The following is a 23,053-nucleotide window of genomic DNA, read 5'->3' as shown; positions in this document are numbered from 1 at the left end:
TAAATAAATTTAACGAATAAATAAATAACAAAAATGGAGTTTCTTGTTACTGAGAAATATTCAGTTGTTATAAGGTAAATTGAATGTCTGTTATTTGATATACCTTGTTCCTCCTGCAGATGGTTGCGGGGGCAGGCAGGGAGACTAAAAGGATTACACTTTCTCTAGGAAGTTGCTGTTAAATCCCACAAAGTTTGAACAGTCACCTTAATTGGTGTGTACCACTTTGTCTGAGGAGGCTGGAGGGTGGGTTTGGGTCGAGGTGGTCTGGGCCTAAGGAGCTCCTCTGGTTCTTCAGGAATGGTCACCACAGCATTTTTGGCTTTCTCTAGCCTTGCACCTTCCTCCGTAGATCCTTTATCACCCCAACGAACCTTTAAAACAAAGGGAAATACTGATATCAGACATATAGTGGCCTAGAGGAACAGGCTCTTGTTTAGTTGGTTCTTTGATTCACCACCTCAGAGTCCAAAGATGAGTAGGTATCCTAGCTCCAAATTCCTACTCTTCTGAGATTTAATAGGTTTCTCACCACTCATGTATTTAATATTAAGATCCTAGAAATAAAGATCCTTTATAAAAATCTGGCATCTATTAAATTTGATACAGCCATTTCTCCATTGTTTCAAGTAAGGAGTTAATTAGTGTTTTACATACGAAATGCATGACAGTGTGTAATTCTATTCTCTAATTAGGTATGTTCTCCTTCTAGCTAAAGACATACCTGTATATACTGATGGCACTGGGTGAAATAGATGATAATGATGATGATAATTAGCATTTATTGAATGATTATTATGTGCCAAGCTGCATTTAATCCATACAAAAATGCAAAGAGATAGATACTATGTTTTTGCTTCCAGATGAGGAAACCAAGACATAGAGAGCTTAAGTGATGAGCCCAAAGCCACACAGCTAGTAAGCAGCAGGACAGGGATTTGAACATATGTAGTCTGAAGGGTGCAGTAAGTTTCAAATAGGTTTGAATTTTACAAATATATTTTATACAAAGGAGTTAATTTTTCCTTCCAAACTTTCCATCAAGTTTGACTAAGGCAAAAAGTATGATTTAAATTTTAGCCTTTGGAAATAAAATAATTATATATGTTTTTCTCAACTTTTTGTAAAGTAGCTCTCAGTCTTTATTTCCTCTACTCATATGGGTATGGTTATTTGACATATCAATTTTTCATTGAGGAAGACAAATCTGAAAAGACTCTGCTTTGAAGAGAAAAATTCAGGGACACCAGGGAATTCCACAAATTTGGGAGGATTCCTTTCTCTGAAAAACCTAGACATTGAAAACAAAAAGGTCAAATGATGTTTTCTTTACTTTTCAATGAAAATTGGCTACATTTTAGCCAAATTTTTTCATGCGTGGGCATGTGAAGAAGTTGTGGCCCCTGGAGAAAGGCTTTGTCCAACCAGGAACAGTAGAGAAGTCTAAAAACCAAGAACGTTACCAAAGAAGACAAAGATAAGTGAAGCTCTAAAAAGAATCAGGAAGGCCTGTCCAGGGCACACAGTGGCTCACCAGAGTTGAATAACTTCTACAAAGAAAAAATGATTAAATGCTTTTTAAAAGCATTTTAATGACCTGAATTAGTGGGTAGGAATACAGATGACTACTGTTCATAGAAAGATCTATTCATAGCTTTTTGATAAGGCTTACTTAGACGTTTTTACCTTTTTTTTACTACAATTTTAGAGTAGGTTTTCAATTTCAAGTGGACTCTGTTGAGTCATTAAAATGTATCTGTATCTTTCAGTGTTATCAGCGGTACTAGAATGTTCTTTATGAGGTCGTTAAAATTGTTGTAAATACCATTAAACCTTTAGAACTAGATAGTTGGCTTTTTTCCAGAGAAATGACCTTCTCTTTCAAATCACAGTGTCTTCACCTAGATAAACTAAAACTTTAAAAATCTTTAGATATATCTAAATTGAACTAAGAAACTCTAAAACCAGGACACATCTCCTGCAGTTGTAAAGTCTCAATTTTAAGGGAAAAAATAAAAAGCAAATGAAGATACATAGTCAAATAAACATATGAGTATCATAACAGAGTAGAAATATAAGTAGGTAAAATTTAGATCCATTCAGAAATGATGGATTTTTAACTTAGATTTTAACTAGCCCAGCCTTCACAGTTGATATTCTAGAGGTAATGGTACTCATATTCTTCCTCCAAGTATCATTGTACCATTCTCAGATAAAGAACACAAAGACAGTTGAACTAGAGTTCTGACCCAACATTGCATTTCTAAACGTATGATACATAGTTGCCGAGGTATAAAGGAAATGCATTAAATAAATCCATTAGTGTTAGTTCATGAAGTAGCTGTTTTATCACTATTATCACCATCACCACAGATAATACAACAATCAATTCTCACTCAATCTCACTCAAACTAGGAAACACTTTATATAGAGTTTTCCTAAAACTCTTAAAAGCAAATAAATATATATATATACACTTATATGTATAAATTTTAATATTTTAGTTTGACCACATTGAGATAGTCAAAAAGGATAAAAGAATAACAAGAATGGATTGCTAAAGGCAGCCTTAACAGAATTAATATATCTGACTTTTTACTATTTAAAAAAAAGTGCAAGCTTGATAGCTAAATTCTTCCAATTCTACTTGGCTTTCATGATAAACAATGAAATTCCATAATTTCCACAGCATATTTGGAGATTGTATCATAAAGGAGCAATTTCAGAATTGAGAAAAGAAACAAAAACAGTTTCACGCGGAACTGGCAGAAACACACATTTGAAGCCATTAGGTATTGTGGATCAGTTGTGCTAACAGCTGTTATTAACATCAGCTCAGTTCCAGCTTTCTGCAAACTGCGATTATAATAGTGTTTAAATATTTAGGAGGAAGAAAAAATTTCAAGGTAAAATCCCTATACTGGCTTAAAATAACATTGAGTTATGAAGATTTATTCTTTAATTCAGATGTGCTCATAATTTCTATAATTCCTTTCACTTTCCCCAGTTTAAACTGGGGAATTTTTTTAAGGAAAATACTTTTCAGGTTTGAATAGGCATTGTTTTAAAACAAGTTATGTTTTCTATTTTTCCTCTCCAAGTTTAAATTAGTTGATGTTTGAAAAAGTCTAAAGGCACTAAATTCTTAGTTTATTTTTTCTTTGTTGTTTTTGGCCTCACTGTGTGGCATATGGGATCCTAGTTCCCCGACCAGGGATTGAACCTGTGCCCCTTGTGGTGAAAACATGAAGTCTTAATCACTGTACTGCCAGGGAAGTCCCTCAGTTTATTTTTTATTGTGTATTTTTACATACTGCGTTTCCCCTTTGTGAAGCCCACATTTACTTTCTCATTTTTTTCTTCATTCTCATTCTCATTTCCATTTCGTTGATGGAGTACTACATAAAAAGTAGCCAAAATTATCCATGGCTAAAATGAACTCTGATTTATTAAAAGTGGGTTAGTCCTTCTCATAAATTTTCTTCAGCTAAAAAGCTAGGGCAATATAACTTCACATTAATTAACAGTCAATAACTAAAACACAAATAAATAAATTTCAATTAAATTTGAATTAAATTAAATTAAATTTTACATTTAAGTAAAAGAGTCAATAACTCTTAAAACATGAAATGTGAGTTACTCAAGAATGTCCATGGGCCCTTGGCTTTCTTGACCATATTCCAATAATATGCCTTTTAACTCAGAACCCATTCAGTGGCTCATGCATAAACTTTTCTATTCTGTAGAAAGAGATCTTAATCTTTGGAACATGGAATATTGGAGTAACAAAAACCTGCCACAATTCCTCGTGTTTTTAGCAAGAACTAATATATCTGAATCTCATTGTCATGTGGTATTTTATATGTGTGGATTTCAAAATGGAATTAAGTTTATTATTCTGAATATAAATTAGTACATGCTCACTGTCAAATAAGTTGGGAACAAACAGGGAAATATATAACACAAATTGAAAATCACTCCATTCAGAGAAAGCTACTAACATGTTGTGCTATTTCCTGTCAAACTCTTTTCCCACTGCATACATCTTTTTATACACACATTTTGGAACGAGACTAAATAAACTAAAAATAAGCTATGACAGATCATATTTGGATATTCATATGTAATGATTTTATTTACAATTGTATTTTTTAATACGTAGGGACATCCAGTCCACACTCTCCCCAACCTCTCCAATCTTAGAATGACACAACAAAGGCAAATGAAAGGAAAATGACCTTCCTTCCATGTCAAGCAACAAGAGCTAGCCTCACCATGTTCCCTTGTACTGCCTGATATTCCCAATTACCCACCTGCAAACACAGAAGCAATATTTTCTCCAAGAGACAAATGTAGTAAGTTCTAGCACCTGCCTTTTTCATGGCTTATTGGCAATGAGGTACCTGTCTCAGAAGATATCAGCAATAAAGTGGCAAGCTCTTAGGAAAATGTGCATTATTTTAAGATCTAATGTGGTCAAGAAAATGAGAATCACTATCAGATAACCACTTTAGTAATGACAGTCATTTAAGTAAGTCTGGGCTTCTTTTGAAGAGTACTGAAATTTATGTTGACAATGGGAAATTCTCCTTGGGAATCTGAATTTTATTGAAATGTATAAAAAGAGAAAATTGTGGGACTTCCCTGGTGGTCCAGTTGTTAAGACTCCACGCTTCCAATGCAGGGGGCATGGGTTGGGTTTGATCCCTGGTAGGGGAACTAAGATCCTGCATGCTACATGGCACAACAAAAAAATTAAAAAAAAAAAAAAAAAAAGAAAGAAAAGAAAATTGCAACAGTTGTGAGGTTGTTAATTAGCTTATTGATTTTTGCTGGCAGTAATGGGACAAAGCAGATATGACAGTAGGAGACGTGCAATGATTGCAAAACACTTAAAAATTCTTTCTTATTGAGAAATAAAATTAAAGAATAACTAACAAGAAAGAAATGCCAGGATCTGTGTTTAATAATAATGTCACCATATCAATGAGAAAATTCTTCCAATTTCTCCTTCGGGTGGGATGTTGGCCTATCTATACTGTTGTTAAGGGCTCAGTGCTGACAGTGCCTGCTTATTATTAATTAATCCATCACTTTGAAAAATACTTCTGTGGTGGTAAGAAGACCTCATTTCATCTTTAAGATATAATATTTAAGTTCAATTTTAGTCCACATGTTTTGCCAGTCTAAAAATTTAATAGTCTATAAATGATATTTAATATTAATTATGATTATTCATAAGTGGTCACTAAAACCTGTAAAAAAAAGCCTTAAATGTACTTCCTCTACATTTGTGATAGGGTCTTATCCATGATATTGAATATTTTAATATTTTTCTCCTCAAATAGTACTTAACTATTGGATCTTTTCAAAGACAAGCATTGTTGCAACTTTAAGTATCTGGCTTCTTCAAAGTTCATGTTCTCCATAGGAATTTTTTCCAAAATAGTAAAAAAAAAAAACCCTAATTTTGTTTTGCCCTTTAGAATTCAGAAATCTTATCAATGTAGTTCTTTGACTAATGAAGTCAGTTCTTCTTGAATAGTTTTGAAATGGCTAGGATTATTCCATAGAAAAAAAATTTGTCCAAAAAAGACCTAGTGTTAAGTAAAAATGGATGATATTAGGATACTGAGTTGTGAAAAGTACAGTTTCCACGGCTTGATAGTTCTAAAACTACATATTCCACATTAGCAGCTTCTAATTTTTTTTCAAGATACCAACCTCCATTCTTTTAATTCCTCCAACCCCTCGACCACCATAATAAGAAGCATCCACGGTTGGCCATTTCTTGGTAGGCAGAGGTTCTTCTTCCTCCTATGTGGATACAAGTTTTTAAAACTGAGTTTAATTAATTTCTTAAAATATTGCTTAGTCTGAACCAACTCACATTTAAATATTTTTCCGAATAATGACACTGATATGGACAAAATATAGTAAAAATTACATACAGCACATGTGGATGTACTTATGCTTATGTGCATAAATTTCAAGTGAGGTTCTACAGAATATGAGGACTCCTTCCATTCCACAATTTGAGGAATCTACCTTATTTCACTAGGCTACCAGAAGTTGCTCCTTAACTATGAGCATCATTTGTTTTTCCAGATTTATTCATCACTTCATAGTTAAGAAGATAAAACATTAAAATTAGGACCGCATTTCAATGATCATTTAAAGCCTCAATGTATGTGTAAATTTAAACTCTGCGAAATTTGTACTGAAAAGATAGGTAGTTAAGAAGCTTTGAAAATGCACACCATATTTTCTGTTGCTAACACAATTTTGGCTAACAGAGTAATGTAAAAGTAATAATCATTTTGAAGAAAGTAATACTATCTTTAAGCTGCCAGCTTGGATCTTCCAACTTTTTGTAAATAAGACAAGTGACAGTAGAACTATTGATATATTGCTATAAAAGGTAAATTAAATCTCTATGTACTATTGATCCTGATGGCTAGTCTACGTTTATCAATGTGTGAAGGTCCCGTTCCTCTAGCACATGAAAGAAATCATGAGAAGACAAAATATAATTGATTTTCATAATTTCAAAAGTCAATACATAGGTATCACAGTTATCTAATAACAATGTAATTGATCAAATTAGGGATAATATCTAAATACACCCACATCACTTATTAGGCACTCATTTACCTCTTTTGGTGCAGAGGGTGGTGGTGGAGGAGGATCCTTGATAACCTGTACCAAAAAAAATAAAACCAAAAAAACAATCAAATGCAGAAACTTCAGTGGCACAGGGAGGAGACAGAAAGGATGTATAAAAATAATTAGATTAGTAAAATACTGTGCTGGCACCAAAGATGTCCCAGATGAAGCTAGCCTCCCAAAACATATGCCTCCCTTTTGAACCTGGGCTTGTTTGTAACTAGCTTTGGACTAACTAGCAACTACTAGGTTTTCTTTGACTAACTAGCTAGCTAACTAGCACATTCATTCATTTTATCTTTATGATATAGATATAGCTTCAATTTTCAGGTAAATAACAAGAGCAAAAATTGTCAAATACCTTGCACTAAGTGGCTCTTCTAATGCAAACATTTTTCACTAGATTACAGTATGTCCACTCAAATGGAGTAGGAATTTACTGTCTTCCTGCTATGATTCACTGACTTTTTCACAAATTGACAATACAAAGGTGGCTTGCTTTGGATGAGATAATAGAGAAATTAACATACTCTCTCACCCCACCTTTTAACCTAGAAACAAATCAACCTCTTAGCCAAGAGTTCTTTCCTGTGAATCGTTGCTCAATATATTATTTCATGAAATTTGATGTGGTTAATTCTTTATGTGAGAGGAATACAGACTGAGATCAAATTTACTGGTACTGGGGTATCTGGACTTTCATACCATCATGATAGAAAATTACTGACCAAGGGCCAGTAGTGTCTGATAATTCGAGTACACATCCAAGTCTCTATACTAAGAAGAAAAACTGTTTGAAAATATAACTGCCTCACTTCATCTAAAGTCAAATGTTTCAATTATCTCATTAAAGTTTTAAAATTTTAAAACAATAGTAGCTCTGAAAATGAATATCATCAAAGAATTATTACTACTGTTCAGGTATATTCCTATTATCATGAATATGTTTTTTAAAGACTGCATATATTTTAAAGATATATACTGAAACATTTCCAGATTAAATGATATAATTCTGATATTTTCATCAAAATCATTTGGGGTGGGGAAGTAAAGAGGTTATATATGAAATAAATTTAGCCATAAATTGAGAATCATTGAAACTAAGTAGACATGGGAGATTCATTATTTCACTCTTTCTTTTTGTATATGTTTGAAATTTTTCATAATGAAAGTTTTTTTTGTTGTTACTGATAATGTTTAGTGAATTGACTCATAATTTTCTTCATATATATTACTTTCATCCTCAAGTTTTAGTTTAGATCTAAATCTCAGGAAAAAATGCAAACAGTAACTGCAATTACATAGATATAACTGGACAGTAATTTAATCTGAATGAATCTTGAACTAGCTCATTGTAGCATTCAAACTTTTGAATGCTACAAGAAATGCTGTTATTTCTATTTAACCCTTCTGTTTAATTCAATTTTGTCTTATCAATAAACATAAAATCCCAGTTCTTTTTACTAATATTGAAGGATAGAAATCTGTGAAGTTTTACATTTAGCCCAGAAACAAATGCCAGGAGAGGATAAAGATTCAAAATAATACTGTGGTAAAATAAAATAAAGGTTATCAAGCTACAGGTGCATTTCCTTTATAAAAAGGAAGCACTCTGCTGGAGAGGGTGTGGAGAAAAGGGAACACTCTTGCACTGCTGGTGGGAATGTGAATTGGTTCAGCCACTATGGAGAACAGTATGGAGGTTCCTTAAAAAACTACAAATAGAATTACCATATGACCCAGCAATCCCACTACTGGGCATATACCCTGAGAAAACCAAAATTCAAAAAGAGTCATGTACCAAAATGTTCATTGCAGCTCTATTTACAATAGTCCGGAGATGGAAACAACCTAAGCGCCCATCATCGGATGAATGGATAAAGAAAATGTGGCACATATATACAATGGAATATTACTCAGCCTTAAAAAGAAATGAAATTGAGCTATTTGTAATGAGATGGATAGACCTAGAGTCTGTCATACAGAGTGAAGTAAGTCAGAAAGAAAAAGACAAATACCGTATGCTAACACATATATATGGAAATTAAGGGGAAAAAAAATGTCATGAAGAACCTAGGGGTAAGACAGGAATAAAGACGCAGACCTACTGGAGAACGGACTTGAGGATATGGGGAGGGGGAGGGGTGAGCTTTGACAGGGCGAGAGAGAGTCATGGACATATACACACTAACAAACGTAGTAAGGTAGATAGCTAGGGGGAAGCAGCCGCAAGGCACAGGGATATTAGCTCCGTGCTTTGTGACAGCCTGGAGGGGTGGGATAGGGAGAGTGGGAGGGAGGGAGACGCAAGAGGGAAGACATATGGGAACATATGTATATGTATAACTGATTCACTTTGTTATAAAGCAGAAACTAACACACCATTGTAAAGCAATTATACCCCAATAAAGATGTTTAAAAAAAAAAAAAAAAAAGGAAGCACTCATATTATCAACATGCACGTCCAATATCAATCAATGAAAACCAGATCTATCAATATTTCACAGTCAACAGGGTCAAAACCAACCTAATAAGCTTCATTTAAGAGCCAACTCTTCTTCCTATCTTCCTTGTTTCTTTCAAGTAAATCACTCTTTCCTTAAAGTTGCAGCCTTAAAATTTTCTCATAATCTATAATTTATTCTCACTTCTAAATGACTTCACCAAATCATTTACCATGTTCAAAAGATTCTTTGAAATATTCTTCTCTCTCTCGCCCTCTTCCTGTTCTATCTTTTCCTCTTTTCTTCCTCCCCACCATGAATTCCCCCAATCCTCCCAAAGCAGATCAGGGTACCTTAATATGTACAGATGCCTATTTGTTCTCCCCTAGCATTGGTCACAATTGATCATTTTCTCTAACTCCAAAACACTGTAACTTCTAAGAGGATGGATTTTATGTCTGCTTTGTTCCTCACTGTATTCCCAGTACTTAGTAGAGTGTCTAGCACAAAGGAAGCAAAGAAGGGAAGTTAGGAAGAGAGAAAAAGGAAGAAAGTGGGAAAGAGAAAAAAAAGATAGAGGAAGGGTTAAAGGGAGAGGAGGAGGAAGGAAGGAAGATCATGGGAAGAAGGAAGGATTCTTTGCATTCCATTCCTACTATCACTACCTAAAATCATGAACTCAAGATCTCTGGACCTTAAAAATATCTAGTACAATATTTTTCAACTTCTCCAATACACATCCAACCAAAACTTCATTTTTCTGAAAAATTCCCACCTAGCTGTAGTCCAACTATGTTTGAATTCCTGCAATAAAGAGAAATTCACAACTTCACAAAGCAATTTATTCCATTGGCAAGGAACTCACATCATTTGAAAAATTTTCCCCCCAAAGAAGCCAAAGCCTCCTTCTCCGTAGTTTCCACACTTTAGTCCTGATCCTAGAGTGTGGAAACACATGCATACACACAACTATTTTTAATCCCAGAAAAGAGCAGTTCCTATTTTTGAATACTTGGATAATAACCATATATCTATTGAACTTACACATCTGGAAGCGAAACATCACAACCGTTTTTTGTGTAATGGTCTGAGTTATTGGGTCATTTTGGTCAGTTTCTTTAGTATATATTCACTTGAACAATATCTCAAAATGTGGTTTCCAGAACTGATAAATAACATTTTAAGTGTGGCCGATCCATTATAATTAAATGCATGGTGTTCAGGCAAAACAGATGCACCCGAGCAATCCTCACTTTGATTCTATGCATTTTAACTAATAACATATTGATAACATTGATTGATAGTCTATAATTACCATAGCTTTATTTTGACATCAATGTTTACATGCTTTATTTGTAGCTAAATTAGACCTCTAGCTTGTTCCTCTATCTCTAACTCATCCTTCATTCTAACCTATGTAGCCAGGTCACTATTTTTCTAATAGAAGCTCAATTGATGGTTTCTCTAGTCAAAATGGATCAAAGGTTCCAGTGGCCACAACTGAACTCGAGGAATTACTGAATTTTGGGAAGAAGCTTACCACTCAGTTTTGCAAACTAACATAAAGTGCTCTCCAGAGTTCTCTCACTAGAAAAAGCCCAAGGTACCTCCTTCATTCCACTACGTCTGAGTATAATGTACTCGAACTCATTTTGATTTCCTTGTGAGGATTTCAAATTTACTCTACTTATTACAGGTACATCTTGTACTGATATATAAATTTCTGAGGACTTAAATAGTATCCCCAACCCTGTTCTATGTTATATCTCCTAAGGATTACTGAAATACCCCTCCATAACACTTCCTTTTTCATGTCATATTTATCATGCTGATTATCCTGCACAGCATCAAGTTTTAGCATTAATATGGGTAAACTGAGTCTCAATTTAAAATCCTCATATGACCACTGGTGACAAACTCACAGCAGGATAATGAGAGGCATCTTTGCCTTCTTTATCAGAGACTCTTTATCTGTTATCATAAGCCACAACCTGGAAAATACAAACTCCTTTTTCAGTACATCTACATGAGCCACCTCTTGAATTGTCATTGTTCAAATGCCTCAGCATGGTATAGTTCGACCCTAACACCCTATGTACAAACATCCCTGCATGTGTATCTCTAACTCCAGGCTGACTGAAGATCCCTTTGCTACCCCCCAAAAAATGACCATTTCCATATTGAGTCCCATCCAGCCGTTACAGAGTAGTCTATCAACTTTCTATCGCTTTACCTAGAAGCTTTAAAACTTCGAACAATATACGTGCTGCACAGTTGAACAATTCATGCTTCATCAGTTTGGGTTTGTATGTTTCTTTTGGAATTTTTCAATTACCCCTCAAAACTGTAGATTTCTTAGGGGCAATATCATTTCTCCCTCTTTGAAAATATCACAGCACCTAATAAAGTGCTCTGCAAACAACAGATACTAAAAATATGATTGAAAGTGAGCTGAAAAAACTAGCTGAGAATGTTCGCAAAGGCTCATAGCCAACCTCTAAATTTATAAGAAAAATACAGAGGGAAAAAAAAGATATAAATGATAACCAATAGAGAAAGATTTCCATGAAACTAAAATATTGCTAGTTCCAAAGAAAATGAAGTATCAAATTTCTCTTTCAACCAGTAAAGTCAGAGAGCTAATGAACTCAAAGACAGATGGGAAAATGTAAGACCATGCTAAGTTTCTTCATCTGGGAAATAAATTTGATTCACTGTAGGCCCTTTCCAAAATGAAAACTCTAATAGAATGATAAAACAAAATACATATCACAATATTTCCACCAAGTCTTTTTCTTCTATGCCTTTACATAATTAAGTAGGCCATATGTCTACATACATTTGTATTCACCTTATTCCAGAAAAGAACTTTAGGGTTTGTTTTTCCAATAATGTGTAATTAATCTTATGTATGACTAAATGCATTGCTTATTATAAATTTAAATTGATTTTGAAATCCTGGCAAGTATATTTTCTACATTGTTAACAATGAAAACAAAACCCTTAATACTCTACATAAATCAAATTTTGACCTAGTAGATTAAGAGATACCACCACCACCACAACAAATAATAGCACTTTCAGAAACTGAAGCAGAGCAAAGGCTCATCTGTGTGCCGTTAATACTATCAACAATAACGACATTTATTAGTGCTGCCATATGCCACGCACTCTATATTTCTCTCATTTTCATAATAATCCTATGCAGTTACTATGCTTATTTTAAATACAAGGAGAGGGAGGCCTGAATTCAGTAACTTGTCCAAGGATACACAAAGGGAAAACATTAGAATTAGTATTTAAACTGGTCCATCTTCCTCAAAACTCTGGGTTCAACTTCCTCTGCCACATGACATCCTTTTAAAATAAGGTTTAGATTGCAAAGGGAAAGGGTGCAGGAGAAAAGGCTTAAGATGTGTTGAGAGTTTATTACTTGCTGGGATGCATGCATGGATGGATGGTTAAATAGATGGATGGATAGACAGATAGATAGATGGATAGATGGATACAGATAGACAGATATAGATCAATATTTATGGTAACTGTGTGAGATAGATGTTATCATCTCCATTTTATAGGGACATAACATATTCATTCACATGCCCACCATCATTGCCCTAGAAATGTTGGAAAAGGAAATAAGTTTTGTGTGTGTGTGTGATGTTTCAAAATGCTCCCTCTCTCTGTTCTACCACACAGCTTCATAAGTAACAAAGGAGAGTGAAAATAATCTGAAACCATTCAGCCCCAAAGCCAAAAATGGCAAAAGTCTGTATCCACCGATATTTCTACATTTCAGTAAAATTAGTGCAGGAGAAAAGGAAACCTGACTGTTGGTCCAAATACATTAAAAATAACAGTCATGAGAATCCCATTCTTGTATTAAATAGTGCAAGAACACATTCATCTTTGAAAAGGATGTATTCATAAGCACCATATTTTATGAGAATTTGCAGATTTTAAAAGGCATAATATTGCCTAGTTGCCAGGATTTTTTCCACTTAGCATCCTTCAGCTCGGTATTGAAGATTCTGGAAAACACTTTCACCACTTTGTGAACCATATGCAGACTTTGATTCTTCTCCAAGTTTTTTTTTCGTTTGTTATTATCATCATCAGGGAGGATTACATCTCATCTACTTAGCTGTTAGAATGAAGATTTCAGTTTGGAGGAGAGCCGATTTCTTAAATAAAAAAAAAAAGTTAGCTGCTTCAGGCAACAGTCCTTTTGATCTGCTCATTAACACTTTTCAAATGTTCGAGTGATGTGGGCATTCTTTGAGCTAGAAAATGTCAGTACAGGAGCCTGCAGCCAGCTTGATGCAATCATATGTTCCAATATTCAGAAAAGAGTGAAAAGAACTGTCAACAGTGAACTGCCTTGGATTAAAAAAAAAAAAGATACTGTATAACGACTGTAGATCAAGTAGTATTTCAGAACCAATTCTTGCCAGTGACAGAAACAAATGCCCAATTTATCAGCAATGTCATCTAAGCGCCTAAGAGCCCACAGACTTAGACAAATCATTCTTAGTGTTTACAAAACCTTGTTTAAAATATATGTAGGATTTCCTTTCATTCTTCCCTTTCTTTTTGATAAAATCAGAGAGCAAGTGTAGTGCCTTTCCTCTCATGAATACAAAATTCTCTGACATAAGTATTTGGGAAGCCCTTTTCTGAATCCCACAAAGTTAGGTGCTTTCAACATCCAGACCAAGATATAGTCGAGGTTATCTCACTTCCCTTTCCTTTCCTCCTTGACAGACTCATCAATGTTCAAAGAGTCTGCTTTGAACAAATAAATAGCTACTTGGAAGTCTGGACAATAAATGTAATTTTAAAGGCCAAATGAGGACTAGGGAGAACAGTGTGAGTTAAGTAAAGGTGCTGCTGTCAAAGCAAATAAACTAAGACCAGGAAGGGTTTAATACCATGTTTTGTAAATGATGCTCTGTTGGAAAACATCACCATGGAAGCAACAAGTACTAACAACACACTCTATTTCAAGGAGGCAACCAAACATAAATCATTTTAATTAATGGTGCAAGGAAGGCATATTAAAAATTTAAATTACTTCTGTTTTATTGTGCATTCTAAAAAAAAATCAGGCTGCTCTTAAAGTAACTCAATAAAGGCACCAACAGCCCTCCTCGACAATAAAAAACAAGTGCAATGTAGAAGCATTATTACTATTTGGAAAGAACAGCACAGCTGCTGCTGGCTAAGAAAATGATTCCATAGAGCTCCAGTCAGATATATCCTCATCACGAAAGCTCAACTTACTTATAAGAAAATTGGGCTTTAAAAAGATAACTTTTTTAATGTTTTTTTTTAAAATTAAGATTTATGAGATCTTTCTGTAATGTCTTAAATGCACTAAGGAAAAATGAGCTTGCAATTTTCCCTTGTGGATGGAGAACTTTGGCCAAGGACACTAGATCAAAGTGAACATTTATCATTTCCAGCACATTTAGACATTTATTTGCAGCTGGATAACATACTCTAATTGACAACATTCCAGAAAGCCTTTGTTTGCCACGTCATTAGCCTTACATCTGTAATTCTGGAGAATGTCTGGTTACTCCAAATGATGCAACTATAGGACTGTCAGTTCTGCCATCCTGATAGTAAAACAGATCTGCCATAAACTCAACATACATTCTAAGCTAACAATGATGAAAAGAGCTGTATTTTCTGATATCTCACTCATGATTCAGTACATGATTTTTTTAACCGTTCTTACCCCCTTTTTTAATTTAAGGGAAAAGGAAGGATGCTGCTGATGTTTGTTATAGAGAAGTGGTTAAAGGATGGATGTGAGGATACTCAATGAGCAGGGTACAGACTCGTAAACAGATGGTGAGAAATAACTTCACACAAAAATGAAAACTTTCCCCCTTATGGAATAGTTTGCAAACTCAACACACTCTGTAATTCACTAATGGTAGCACCTAAAATTCCAGCTTTGCATAAGGGTTCTATTATTATTATCATCAGATAAAGTTCTCCAAATATCACTGGTTTAGATCCTATTTGTCATGGAAAACCTAGGTACACAGAGGACACAATTCTGCAACATTTAAAATGATATCATCTCTCTCCTTTATCCTTGAAATTACTCATTAAAATGAACTGAAAGATTGAAAATTTTAAAATAGTCTCATATTAAAAGCATCGTTGGTGGCCAGATATTCTATTGCAGGGGGGTTTCTCTAACCTTTTTTATTCTATGTCCCTCTTTGGCAATCTGGTGAACCTATGAGCCCCTTCCCAGAATAAATAAGCTAAATTAAAATACACAGGATTAAAAGGAATCCAACTGTATTGAAATATAACTGTAAAAATCTATTTTTAAAAGCAAGAAACCAAATCTGTGATACAGAAATACTATGTGCTTCTTTATTAATTCATTAAATTATGAAATATAATAGTAGGTCTAGGAACTATCATAATTTTTTGAAGTATAATTGACTTAAAATAGTATATTAGTTTTAGGTGTACAGCACAGTGATTCAATATTTTTATACCATACACACTTATAACAATATTATAGACTATTTTATCTGTGCTGTATATTACATCCCCATGACTAATTTATTTTATAACTTGTAGTTTGAACCTCTTAATCCCCTTCTCCTATTTCACTCATCACCCCTGCTCTCTCCTCTGTCAACCACTAGTTTGTTCTCTGTACCTGTGTCCGTTTCTGTTTTGCTATATTTGCTCCTTTGTTTTTAGGTTGCACATATAAGTGAAGACATACGGTATTTGTCTTCGTCTGTCATAATCTTGAAGTAGTGATATGTATCTGAATATGAATGGGATTGTTCTGGCCTCTTACAGCAAATAACAAGCACCCTGAGAAAGCTGACCATGGAGCTTTGCTGTCAATAGGTTCTAATAACATATATAAGTTGGATACTTCTGAAAATTAGAAACCTGTTTCTTCGACAAATCCCTGGTCACTCTGAAACAGTGAGTAAATTCTACTCAGTATATAAAGCGTTGCATATTTACTTTACAGTTACCCAAAACAAAACAGAATGGTAATTCTAATTTTAAAGAATGCATATTGGTTTTAATTGTCGTGGAACCATCTACCATCTTAAAACCTCTTGTACTTCATAAACAGTTTTTGTAATGAGTTGAACTAGAAACATATTACATGTGAATTCCCCAAATCAAGAGCCCTGAGCAGTGATTCTCAACCCTGGCAATTATCAGAATCATTTAGGAAATCTATTAGTTTCTTAAAGCAGCTACAACAAATTACCACCAACTTAGTGGTTTAAAACAACAGAAATTTATTTTCTTACAGTTCTGGATGCCAGGAGTCCAAACAGAGTCTTACAAAGCTAAAATCAGGTGTTAGAAGAGCTGATTGCTTCTTCAAGAGCCAGGGGAGTATCTGCTCCTTGCCCCTCCCAGCTTCTGGTGACTGTCAGCATTCCCTGCCTAGAAGCTGCATCACTTCAATCTCTGCCTCCATGGTCACACTGCCTTTTCCCCTTCTGTGGTCTTATCTCCTCTGCCTCCCTCTTATAACGGCACTTGTGATGGCATTTAGAGCCATCTAGGTCATCCTAGATAATCTCCCTATTTCAAGATCCTTAATTTAATCATAACTGCAAAGTCCCTTTTGCCATGTAAGATAACATTCACGGTTTCCAGGAATTAAGACCTGGATATATTTAGGGATCATTATTGAGCCTAACAGAGGGGCTTTCCTAAACCATACTGATCCCTGGAGATGTCTCACCCAACCACCCTTTCCCTTCAGAGAGAGGCACTACCAATGGAAATCTGACAGCTACTACTCTGAGAGCCTTCCAGTTATTAGGAACAGAAAAACACCTGAGAACCACTGCTTAAGCTATAAGTAACACTGTCATCTCTGAGTCATTAATTAAATATCTGTGAACTTTTAATCGCTGAACAATGAATGGTTAAATTATTTCATAAGATATTTTTAAAAAATATGAAATGATTGAATGAAGAATGTCTGACAGATATTGGTGCCTCCGTTCAGGGTTTTTTTTCCAGTATTTCTATCTTGATAAGAGCTCCTGAGCATAAGATTCCCAAAGAGGTGATTGCTGACATAATCTAAATGTGCCTGAAAACAGACATTATAAGCTGTTTAATCATGTTTTAGTTGAAAGGTTAAATATTTGGCCCTAGTACTTAAAAGACAATCAAACCAAAGAAATTTGTAAAACACCAAGCTGAAATAAATACATTTCATTTCCCATGAAAAAGTAATATGACTGATAATGATAAAGTGCAAAATGATCCCTAATAATTTAATGCTGCTTAAAAATTGTTAAGCTACAGAAATATAGATCAATGGAACAGGATAGAAAGTCCAGAGATAAACCCAAGCACCTATGGTCAACTAATCTATGACAAAGGAGGAAAGAATATACAATGAAGAAAAGACAGTCTCTTCAATAAGTGGTGCTGGGAAAACTGGACAGCTACATGTAAAAGAATATAATTAGAACACTCCCTAACACCATACACAAAAATAAACTCAAAATGGATTAAAGACCTAAATGTAAGGCCAGACACTATCAAACTATTAGAGGAAAACATAGGAAGAACACTCTTGGACAAAAATCACAGCAAGATCTTTTTTGACCCACCTTCTAGAGTAATGGAAATAAAAACAAAAATAAACAAATGGGACCTAATGAAAAAAGCTTCTGCACAGCAAAGGAAACTGTAAACAAGATGAAAAGACAACCCTCAACACTTTCTCCTCAGAATGGGAGAAAATAATGGCAAATGACTCAATTTACAAAGGATTAATCTCCGAAATATAGAAACAGCTCATACAGCTCAATATTAAAAAAAGCAAACAACCCAATCCAAAAATGGATGGAAGACCTAAATAGACATTTCTCCAAAGAAGACATACAGATGGCCAAGTGGCACATGAAAAGCTGCTTGACATCACTATTATTAGAGCAATGCAAATCAAAACTACAATGAGGTATCACCTCACACAGGTCAGTATGGCCATCATAAAAAAATCTACCAAAAAAAGAAAAAAAAAAAAGAAATGAAAGAGGAGACATCAATACAGATTCCCCAGATATTAACATTATAATAAAAGAATATTATAAACAATTTTATGCCTACAAATTTGATAACAGATTAAATGGATCAATTCTTTGACAGATGCAATGTGCCAAAACTCACACAGGAAGAAGTAGGTGATCTGAATAGGCTGATATGAAAAAAAAAATCCACAACAACAAATGCTGGAGCAGGTGTGGAGAAAAGGGAACCCTCTTGCACTGCTGGTGGGAATGTAAATTGATACAGCCGCTATGGAGAACAGTATGGAGGTTCCTTAGAAAACTAAAAATAGAATTACCATATGACCCAGCAATCCCACTATTGGGCATATACCCAGAGAAAACCATAATTCAAAAAGACACATGCACCTCAATGTTCATTGCAGCACTATTTACAATAGTCAGGTCATGGAAGCAATCTGGATGTCCATAGACAGACGAATGGATGAAGAAGATGTGGTACATATATACAATGGAATATTACTCAGGCATAAAAAGGAACAAAACTGGGTTGTTTGTAAAGACGTGGATGGACTTAGAGACTGTCATACAGAGTGAAGTAAGTCAGAAGGAGAAAAACAAATATCATATATTAATGTGTATATGTGAAATCTAGAAAAATGGTACAGATGAACCTGTTTGCAAGGCATAAATAGAGACACAGACATAGAGAACAAACATATGGACACCAAAGTGGGAAAGGTGGGGTGGGATGAATTGGGAGATTGGGATTAACAGATATACACTAACTAATATGTATAAAATAGATAACTAATGAGAACCTGCTGTATAGCACAGGGACCTCCACTTTGCTGTACAGTAGAAACTAACACAACATTGTAAAACAACTATATCCCAACTAAAAACAAAATTTTTTAACTAACCACATGCTAATACCAACACTGCAGAAATATATTCTCTAACATAATCAGATAAATAACCTGCAACTGTACCATAACACCTTCTGGTACACTCAAGAGATTTGTTTTCACAAGGTTATAGTCTCCTTTTCCCCTTCTTTTCACATCACCTCCTCATTTTTCTCTAGTTCACTTAGCTTCCTTTTTATACTCCAACACTCTACATTTTGTTAGAGATACTTGCTCAGGCCATATTTCTTTTTTCATACAAATTTTAAAGGCTACACTCCATTTAAAGTTATTACAAAATAATGGCTATAATCCTTGTGTTGTATAATACATCCTTGTAGCCTTACACCCAGTAGTTTGTACCTGCCTCTCCCCAGCCCCTATATTGCTCCTCTCCCCTCCCCATTGCCATATCTAAAGTGCACTATCTGTAACTGGCTTTCCATTTCAATTGCTGATGGAACTCAGATGGATAAGACTTTATCCCCACCAGGACCAGACCTCAGCAACACATACAGGAAGCAAAGCTTCTTTCAGGGGATTACAGTGATCAAATCTTTCCAGTGGCTTCTCCTCATCCCTAGGGTGAGTTCAAACTTCCTCAAAGACATAGGAGGCCCTCCTTAATGGCATTCATGCCTGGATCCTAAACCATCTTTCACCGCTCCTTTTCCCTGGCTCACTTGGCCTCAGCCTAGGACTTCCAAAAGCATGCCCAAATAACTTGTAATTCCACACACACTTCATGGGAAAAGTCCCTCATCAACTGCCAACATCTTATTCATTATTTAAAACTCAGTTTGGAGTCAGTAGCTCCATCCAGTTTCCCTGAAACAATCCCTCAACTCTGGCAAATCCCTCCTCCTTTGTGTTCTTTACACATGTTGCTATTGGGGTGCCCGTAACCCTCCATTCACACTTTGCCCACTCTTCTGTGTTTCATATTAAAATGTGAGTTTCCATATCATATGATAGTCATTTCTGGACCCCAGTTCCAAGCCAGTATTGGCACATACTAGATTGCAAAGGGCTGAATGCAGAATTTACCTCTACCTTCTCCCTGCTTTTCTTTTTTTTGAATTTTATTTTAATTATTTTTTTATACAGCAGGTTCTTATTAGTTATGTATTTTACAAATATTAGTGTATATATGTCAGTCTCAATCTCCCAATTCATCACACCACCACCACCGCACCTCTCCCCACCTTTCCACCCTTGGTGTCCATGCGTTTGTTCTCTACATCTGTGTCTCTATTTCTGCTTGCAGACTGGTTCATCTGTACTATTGTTCTAGATTCCACACATATGCATTAATATACAATATTTGTTTTCCTCTTTCTGACTTACTTCACTCTGTATGACAGTCTCTACAAATGACCCAATTTTGTTCCTTTTTATGGCGGAGTAATATTCCATTGTATATATGTACCACATCTTCTTCCTATCCATTTATCTGTTGATGGGCATTTAGGCTGCTTCCATGACCTGGCTATTGTAAATAGTGCTGCAATGAACATTGGGGTACATGTGTCTTTTTGAATTATGGTTTTCTCTGGGTATATGGCCAGTAGTGGGATTGCTGGGTCATACAGTAATTCCGTTTTTAGTTTTTTAAGGAACCTCCATACTATTCTCCATAATGGTGTATCAATTTACATTCCCACCAACAGTGCAAGAGGGTTCCCTTTTCTCCACACCCTCTCCAGCATTTGTTGATTGTAGACTTTCTGATGATGACAACTCTAACTGGTGTGAGGTGATACCTCATTGTAGTTTTGATTTTCACTTCTCTAATAATTAGTGATGTTCAGCAGCTTTTCATGTGCCTCTTGGCCATCTGTATGTATTCTTTGGAGAAATGTCTATTTAGGTATTCTACCCATTTTTTTATTGGTTTGTTTGGTTTTTTTAATATTGAGCTGTATGAGCTGTTTGTATATTTTAGAGATTAATCCTTTGTAAATTGAGTCATTTGCAAATATTTCCTCCCCTTCTGAGGGTTGTCTTTTCATCCTGGTTATAGTTTACTTTGCTGTGCCGAAGATTTTAAGTTTCATTAGGCCCCATTTGTTTATTTTTGATTTTATTTCCATTACTCTAGGAGGTGGGTCAAAAAAGATCTTGCTGTGATTTATGTCAAAGAGTGTTCTTCCCGTGTTTTCCTCTAAGAGTTTTATAGTGTCTGGTCTTACATTTAGGTCTTTAATCCATTTTGAGTTTATTTTTGTGTACAGTGATAAGGAGTGTTCTAATTTCATTCTTTTACATGAGGCTTTCCAGTTTTCCCAGCACAACTTATTGAAGAGACTGTCTTTTCTCCAATGTATATCCTTGCCTCCTTTGTCATAGATTAGCTGACCATAGGTGGATGGGTTTATCTCTGGGCTTTCTATCCTGTTCCATTGATCTATATTTCTGTTTCTGTGCCAGTACCATACTGTCTTGATTACTGTATCTCTGTAATATATTCTGAAGTCAGGGCGTCAGATTCCACCAGCTCCATTTTTTTCCCGCAAGACTGCTTGGCTATTCGGGGTCTTTTGTGTCTCCATAAAAATTTTAAGATTTTTTGTTCTAGTTCTGTAAAAAAATGCTATTGGTAATTTGATAGGGATTGCATTGAATCTGTAGATTGCTTTGGGTAGTATAGTCATTTTCACAATACTGATTCTTCCAATCCAAGAACATGGTATATCTCTCCATCTGTTGGTATCATCTTCAATTTCTTTCATCAGTGTCTTATAGTTTTCTGCATACAGGTCTTTTGTCTTCCTAGGTAGGTTTATTCCTAGGTATTTTATTCTTTTTGTTGCAATGGTGACTGGGATTGTTTCCTTAATTTCTCTTTCTGATCTTTCATTGTTAATGTATAGGAATGCAAGAGATTTCTGTGCATTAATTTTGTCTCCTGCAACTTTACCAAATTCACTGAGTAGCTCTAGTAGCTTTCTGGTGGCATCTTTAGGATTATCTATGTATAGTATCATGTCATCTGCAAACAGTGACAGTTTTACTTCTTTTCCAATTTGTATTCCTTTTATTTCTTTTTCTTCTCTGATTGCCATCACCAGGACTTCCAAAACTATGTTGAATATTAGTGGTGAGAGTGGACATCCTTATCTTCATCCTGATCTTAGAGGAAACACTTTCAGTAATCTTAGAGGAAATGCTCTCAAACCATTGAGAATGAAGTTTGTTGTGGGTTTGTCGTATATGGCCTTTATTATGTTGAGCTAGGTTCCCTCTATGCCCACTTTCTGGAGAGTTTTTATCATAAATCGGTGTTGAATTTTGTCAGAAGCTTTTTCTGCATCTACTGAGATGATCATATGTTTTTCATTCTTCAATTTGTTAATATGGTATATCACATTGATTGATTTGTGTATATTGAAGAATCCTTGCATCCCTAGGATAAATCCCACTTGATCATGGTGTATGACCCTTTTAATGTGCTGTTGGATTCTGTTTGCTAGTAGTTTGTTGAGAATTTTTACATCTATGCTCATCAGTGATATTGGCCTGTAGTTTTCTTTCTTTGTGACATCCTTGTCTGCTTTTGGTATCAGGGTGATGGTGGCCTCGTAGAATGAGTTTGGGAGTGTTCCTTCCTCTGCAATTTTTTGGAAGAGTTTGAGAAGGATGGGTATTATCTCTTCTGTAAATGTTTGATAGAATTCACCTGTGAAGCCATCTGGTCCTGGACTTCTGTTTGTTGGAAGATTTTTAATCCCAGTTTCAATTTCATAACTTTTGATTGGTCTGTTCATATTTTCTATTTCTTCCTGGTTCAGTCTTGGAAGGTTACACCTTTCTAAGAATTTGTCCATTTCTTCCAGGTTGTCCATTTTATTGGCATAGAGTTGCTTGTAGTAGTCTCTTAGGATGATTTGTATCTCTGCGGTGTCTGTTGTCACTTCTCCTTTTTCATTTCTAATTTTAGTGATTCGCGTCCTCTCCCTCTTTTTCTTGATGAGTCCGGCTAAAGGTTTAT

At 35.1% G+C, this 23,053-nt stretch overlaps 1 protein-coding gene across 3 annotated transcripts in view; it reads right to left on the bottom strand.

Annotated features, from left to right (window-relative positions):
• ANTXR2 (ANTXR cell adhesion molecule 2) overlaps window positions 1-23,053 on the bottom strand; it is a 163,347-nt gene that overhangs the window by 61,611 nt on the left and 78,683 nt on the right. For all 3 annotated transcript variants that reach the window (XM_029234732.1, XM_029234733.1, XM_029234734.1), the window contains exons 13-15: window positions 6,655-6,699; window positions 5,725-5,817; window positions 207-374 (exon numbers count right to left, since the gene is read on the bottom strand). In XM_029234732.1, coding sequence (XP_029090565.1) covers window positions 207-374; window positions 5,725-5,817; window positions 6,655-6,699 — 306 coding nt within the window. The remainder of the gene's footprint in view (window positions 1-206; window positions 375-5,724; window positions 5,818-6,654; window positions 6,700-23,053) is intronic.

The sequence above is a fragment of the Monodon monoceros genome, unplaced genomic scaffold (assembly GCF_005190385.1).
Source record: "Monodon monoceros isolate NGI ecotype Baffin Bay Population unplaced genomic scaffold, NGI_Narwhal_1 Super_Scaffold_20, whole genome shotgun sequence".
NCBI lineage: Eukaryota > Metazoa > Chordata > Mammalia > Artiodactyla > Monodontidae > Monodon > Monodon monoceros.
This window is presented reverse-complemented; position numbering and strand designations above follow the sequence as displayed.